This window comes from Trichosurus vulpecula, chromosome 9 (genome assembly GCF_011100635.1).
Source record: "Trichosurus vulpecula isolate mTriVul1 chromosome 9, mTriVul1.pri, whole genome shotgun sequence".
Taxonomy (NCBI): Eukaryota; Metazoa; Chordata; class Mammalia; order Diprotodontia; family Phalangeridae; genus Trichosurus; species Trichosurus vulpecula.
The window spans coordinates 168,954,074-168,960,073 of record NC_050581.1 but is presented as its reverse complement, the minus strand read 5'-3'; the positions used below and the strand labels follow the sequence as shown (position 1 = coordinate 168,960,073).

General features: G+C 39.9%; 1 protein-coding gene across 1 annotated transcript in view; it reads right to left on the bottom strand.

Annotated features, from left to right (window-relative positions):
• Positions 1 to 454: 454 nt before the first annotated feature.
• SHQ1 (SHQ1, H/ACA ribonucleoprotein assembly factor) overlaps positions 455 to 6,000 on the bottom strand; it is a 127,651-nt gene continuing 122,105 nt past the window's right edge. The window contains exon 11 of the mRNA XM_036737427.1: positions 455 to 1,361. Within this exon, the coding sequence (XP_036593322.1) occupies positions 857 to 1,361 (505 nt within the window). The 3' untranslated portion in view covers positions 455 to 856. The remainder of the gene's footprint in view (positions 1,362 to 6,000) is intronic.

Sequence of the window (6,000 nt, the reverse complement as noted above, 5' to 3'; positions counted from 1 at the left end):
GGATCTCCTACTACAAATTCTGCTAATAACTGTTAGCCAGTGATGACCTTTCTTCATAATCCGCATGCAAAACTAATGATTCTGATTTTCTTCTTTACATTTTCCTAACTCTCTGGCCTTGAAAGCCAGCTAAGCTCTTCTTATGTTCTGTTGGATTCTGCCCATCTTGCCTTCTATTCTCATGGAAAGTTCCCCTTGATGTCCGCTATTTCCTGACACCCCATTCTAGCCTTGACCAACCCCCATGCAATGGCTGTAGTATGAACTTGGGTCAACTGCTTGTAAAAAAAAAAACCTGTTTTTTATCAATATACCACAACTTTATGTGGCCCACAGGATAGGCCAACAAAAAACTACAATTTATGCAAATATTTTGCAAAATAAAGGACATGTACTTTTTCTTATCTTTTGAAGTAAAAGTCCTCCTGAAAAGAGACCAATAATTACTCAGTTTCATCCAAAGCAATGGTTTATTACTGAATTTGAGCTTGAAATATTTACATCTTAGATTCATTTCAACAAACATCTATTAAAAGTCTGCTTTGCACCAGGCACTTGCATTATGTGCTGAGGCCACAAAGACAAAAACAAAACTGTCTCTGCCCTCAAAGAGCTGACAATCTGCTAACACTCATTTTTATTATGTTGTCATAATACTTGAAAACTTCATCTTTAAACTTGAAACGAGGATAATGAACATTAATTCTGTGAAAACAATGCTACAAATACTAAACAAGAAAATGAACTATGACAGAGTCATGACATTTTTATTCAACAGAAGCAGCAAGAGGGTAAGAAATCTAATGCTACTCCCAACAATAAGACCTTGAGTGATGTGGTGGTAGTGTTTACCAGTTTAGGTGGGCTGCTTGCCTTTTTCCACTGGTGAAGTTTCATGCTGTTGAGAAGGCCGAGGTTCAGTTTCCATTTTTTCTTCCAATTCTACGATGAGTGGAGCAGAAACCCTGGGATACTGTGAAGAACTGACTGACTTTTCTTGACCAACATCACACATCCAGATGTTGGGTTTCATAGAAAGTTCAAGAGAATTAGTATTCAGGGTGGTGTTTTCTTCCAGAGAATTTATTTTCTCACCTTCATCATGTGCAGGCTTAGCTCTGTCTACACTCAGGTCTTCTGTCTTAGATGATGAAATCCCGTCTGACTTTGCAGTGCCCCCTGTGAGTGAATCAAAGCCAGAGAGCTGCTGACTGGAAACAGACCAGGGGACTTCTGATTCAGTTTCTTCCCCCTGCACAAGAAGTGCAGCTGATTCCAGTTCTTCTATTTCTAATCCCAGCTGACCCTTTGTAAGGTAGGTTCTCTGTAGAGTTTCGGCAAGACTTGCCAACTTTTTGGACCTTAAATAAACAAAATTAAAGATATATTAGACAGGGCAGCTAGGTGGCGCAGTGAGGAGAGCACCGGACCTGGAGTCAGGAGGACCCGAGTTCAAATTTGACCTCAGACCCTTGACAAACTTACTAGCTGTGTGACCTTGGGCAAGTTACTTAATTCCAATTGACCTGCTCTCCCCCTCCAAAAAAAAAAAAAAAGAATAAAGGTAAATTAGACAACCCCACAAAAAGCATTTTTTTCCTTGGGTGAGAATCATAGCTTATATATTTCAAGGTGGCTCCTCTCTTGAATCACTTAAGTTATAAACATTGAATAAATTTATTATTAAGATGGAACTTTTTAAAAACGCAAAATGTCGACATAAAGTTCATAGTCATATAGCATCCTCCCCACCTCCAACAAAAATCTCAACCCCATCTTTCAGAGAAAAATTTCATGTAGTGGCCTCAGCAAAAGGATGTTCCACGGCTGGGAGATGGAAAGCAATATATAAACACATAACGTATCCATGGCTGGAAGGCAAAACAGGGTCAGGGCTAGCCATGGGGTTAATCTTCACTTGTGAAAGTGTAGACATGGTCATATATTAACATTTCTACAACAGGCTTCAGTTGTTTGGGATAAAGGTGAGTCAAACTCATAATGGTGTGAACCAGCCACAGTAAGGGTGTTAATAGTGGGACTGATGTTCTCATAGGCCAAGTTAACCCTATGCTTGAGTGCAAGAATTTCCAGAGAGCCTAGGAAACGGAAGAGGAAGGTCTGGTAAAGAAAACTGTGAGATCAACTGGAGCGAGTTACCGATTTCTCAAAGGGTTGTAAAATCCCTTTTGCCCAACAATTCATAAAGGAGTCACTGCAAATGTCTGAAGTGAGCACTGTAACATTAGTAAGGAGGGAGGCCTAAAGGGCACAGAGTTTTGCCTTAAATGAGAACACACTATTAAAAAAACTTTTATTAGGTCCATTTTTACTGTATTCCTCTTACAACATGGGCTTCACTCATCAAAAATGAAATGCCTGACTTCTTCAGGCCCTGCAGGGAAGCTAAGAGATGGACCCGTGCCGTTACCTGTAGCCTAGAAGTCACAGCTAAATACGGGAATCACTCATCAATGGCATATGTACAAGGAGATTAAGGGGTATCAGGAAGGGGAGGCTGCTGGGGTAAAATGGGATTTTCTGGATGCACAGACTAGGTGTTATCTGATGATACAGATGGGGGGGGCGGTCCTTAACTTTTAATGTGTCATGAACCACTCCCTCTCCCCTACCCCCAACCCTCTGATGAAGCCTATAAATCCCTTCTCAAAATAATCTTTATAAATGCATATAACATAGGTTATGATTACAAAGGAAACCAATTATTACATTACATTACATTATACAATTATTAAAATGTTTTGGTTTATTTTTAAGTTAATAAGCCTTGTTTAAGAACCCCTGATATAGCATGAATGAGCCTGAGCATGTGTTCATCAGTGTGAAGAGCTCATTTGGTGAAGGCAGACTGCTGAGTGCTGACTACTGGTGGCGGTTAGGGAGCAGAGGGCAGTGGCAGGACTGTGCTGGTCCAATGGATCTCCTCCCCTTGTGGCATCATTGTGGAATTTAACAGGGGATGTATGTAGACATCTAATGAGCCAAAGTCATTCCTTATGTTGCCACTCAGCCTACCACACAATGTATACTAGGATAGGACTCAGCAGGAAGGAGACATTTATGTGGTACTGTAAAGTTTCCCTGATGCTTTGAAACAATTTCATGAGCTACATAATATATATCTCTTAGAGATGAGGAGATGCAGGCTAAGAACTTGACTTGTCTATGATCACAGATCTAAACCCAGCTTTCTCCTGAATTCTGGATCGAGAACTGTTTTTCATAACGGCATATTGGATCCTCATCATCATTCACTCACACTGCCTTGTTTGAATTTTATCAGCTAAGATTTACTCCCAATTATCATCCGTAGCTGAGGAACTTCACTGGGCCAGTTCAATTAAGCATATAACAAAACCACTTGGGTTTTAATTTTATACGTAAATGTTCTTTTCAAATCAAACCTGGTTTAATGAGAATTCAGTTATTCAATATACCAGACAAAAAGATGGACACGAGCCATTTTAGTTAAAGTTACAACAAGGTATATATCTTAATTACTTCTTACTTTCAAATACTCTTTACTCTGATTTCCTTTTCCCATGTAATACCTCCAAAATTCTCAAATCATTCACCTCTAACCTTGGTTCCCAGACCCTGGATTGCCTTATCAGATGAACTAGAAAAGTGACAACCATAAACATGGTATCAACCCAAACCTCCTGGACCCTGAAAAAGACAGAGCAGGCTATAGCTCCTCCAGGTCTTCCTGTAGTAGCAGCTGATGGAACCTACTATGCTCCTTAAGAAAAAGTTTGTTTCTAAATATTATCATTACACTTTAAAGAGACCACCCCACAATATAACTTGTAACATAGGCAGAAGATACTATACTGTGTAGAGATAAAAGCAGTAGGCTTTGAATCAGGAACCTGGTTTCTATTTCCATTTCTGCTGCTTATGAACTGTGACACCTCTAGGCAAATCAACTCACTTTTCTGCCTCATTATCCCACATTTGGAAGATGAGGGTGACAACCTCCTAACCTCCCTAATTCAATCAGGTGTATTGATTGTAGCTAAAGATACACACAGGATGCACTCCAAACTCCTTAGAAATGCTTAGAAAAAGGTACTTTATAAACATTTAGAATACCATTGCTATAGAAAAGAAATCCATTGCCTAAGGAGTTAAAGTAGGGTTCATTTGGCCTTTGTTTCCCTAGACAGATCGCTTAGTAATAGCCATCTGAAGAACAGGAAGTCATCCCCTCCAAAAAAAGCAACACCATGAAACATGTTTGGTCTTCTCAGTCACTGATGAAATTTAAGTTGGTTTTAAAGTTGCCACTCTTTATGGAGACCAAACTGTGCTATTTTAATTGACTCACCTCAGAAAGCACCTAATTTAAACCAGTGCTTTCTTTTTCATTCTAACGCTCATGAAGACTAGACAACTTTCACATCAAGAAATATACATGCAAAATAAATGACGTCATTAATTAGTGAAAATCCTAACAAAATCTTGTAATGACAGAGTTGGAAGGTGCCCAAGGGGACAAAGTCTACACACCAAATATAAAAAGACCCTCCCATTATCAATTATCTTTCTCTTGCCATGAGCATACATCCTGCGCTTAGCATGGAGCCTGGCACAAAGCAGGCATTTATAAATAAATGTTTATTGAATGACTGATGTTAAGAATATAAGGATCTTTGCCCGATGACAATGAGTTCACTGCTATAACGAACATGCTCTTTTTATAAAATTCACTTAGAACATCCCATTTTTAAAAGGCCTTTCGTTCTGTTTACGTTCATTCTCTCCACTTGCACCTTCGGGTCTGACCCTTTTGTCTCCTCTCTAACCTTTCTTCATCCTCCATCTCCTTTCATTCACAGGCTAATCTCCAATCTCAAGTCCCCCCATGAGGGTGAAAACCACCAGACACTCCCCTTCCCCCAACCTCCAACTCCCTTCCCCTCCCTTCCCCTGTCTTCCCTTTCACAGCAAAGATTCTACAAAGAGAAGGCTCTTCTACTTCCACTCCTTCTCATCTGGCTCAGGTCACCATCACTTCATGGAAAATAATTCTCTTGGAGGTCACTAATAGTCTCTCCTTGTGTCTAAATTCAAGATACCCCTCTGTCCTCACTCTCCTTAACCCATATGCAGCATCCGACACCCACATTGGCAGCCACCCTAACAATTTAAATTATTCCATTCAAATCAATAAACATTTATTAGATCGCTACTGCATGAAAAGTACTACTCTGGCCACTGGGAATACAAAGACAAGGAAAAAAAGAGTCATGTAAACTCATTTCAGGCAGAAGAGCCTGGGGAGAGGAAAGTTGGCCAAACTTTCCTGCTGGTGCCAGCTAAGCAGGGATAGCAAAAGTGGGAGGGAATCCCAGACATGGTAGGCCGCTGGCTTTTTAGTTTGGTTCAGTCCCCCAATATATCACTCTCCCCTTTCCCATTCAAAGAACCACCCCTTATAACATAGAATAAAAAAGGGAAAAATAAAAAATAAAGTAAAAGGGAGAGAAAAGCTGTTTAAGAAAAAGGAACACATCGATCAAGGCTAACCTATCACTCCCAACTTCTGCAAAGAAGGTGCAGTCTCATATGTGTTCTTAGGGGCAAAGTCTAGCCATTATATTTACAGATTCAATTTTCTGGGTTTTTTTTTTTCCATTTACAAGGTTGTAGAAAATGTGTCCACTGTTCTCCTGGTTCTTCTACACTTTTGGGGTAAGTGGTAATCACTCCAGTACCACCCATCTCAATGTCTCAGAAACTCTTCAACTGATGGACAGCTAGCTTGTTTCCACTTTTTTACTACTACAAAAAAAGTGCTACCATACTCTGTTGAGAATCAGACCTTTCTACCTGTTATCTCATTGGGGTACATGCCTCAATATGGGACCTCCAGGTCAAAAGGTATAGACAGTGTTACTTTCTAACCATAATTCCAAATAGCTTTCCAAAATAGTTGGACCAATTTAAAAGTCCCACCAACAGTAGCTTAGCAAG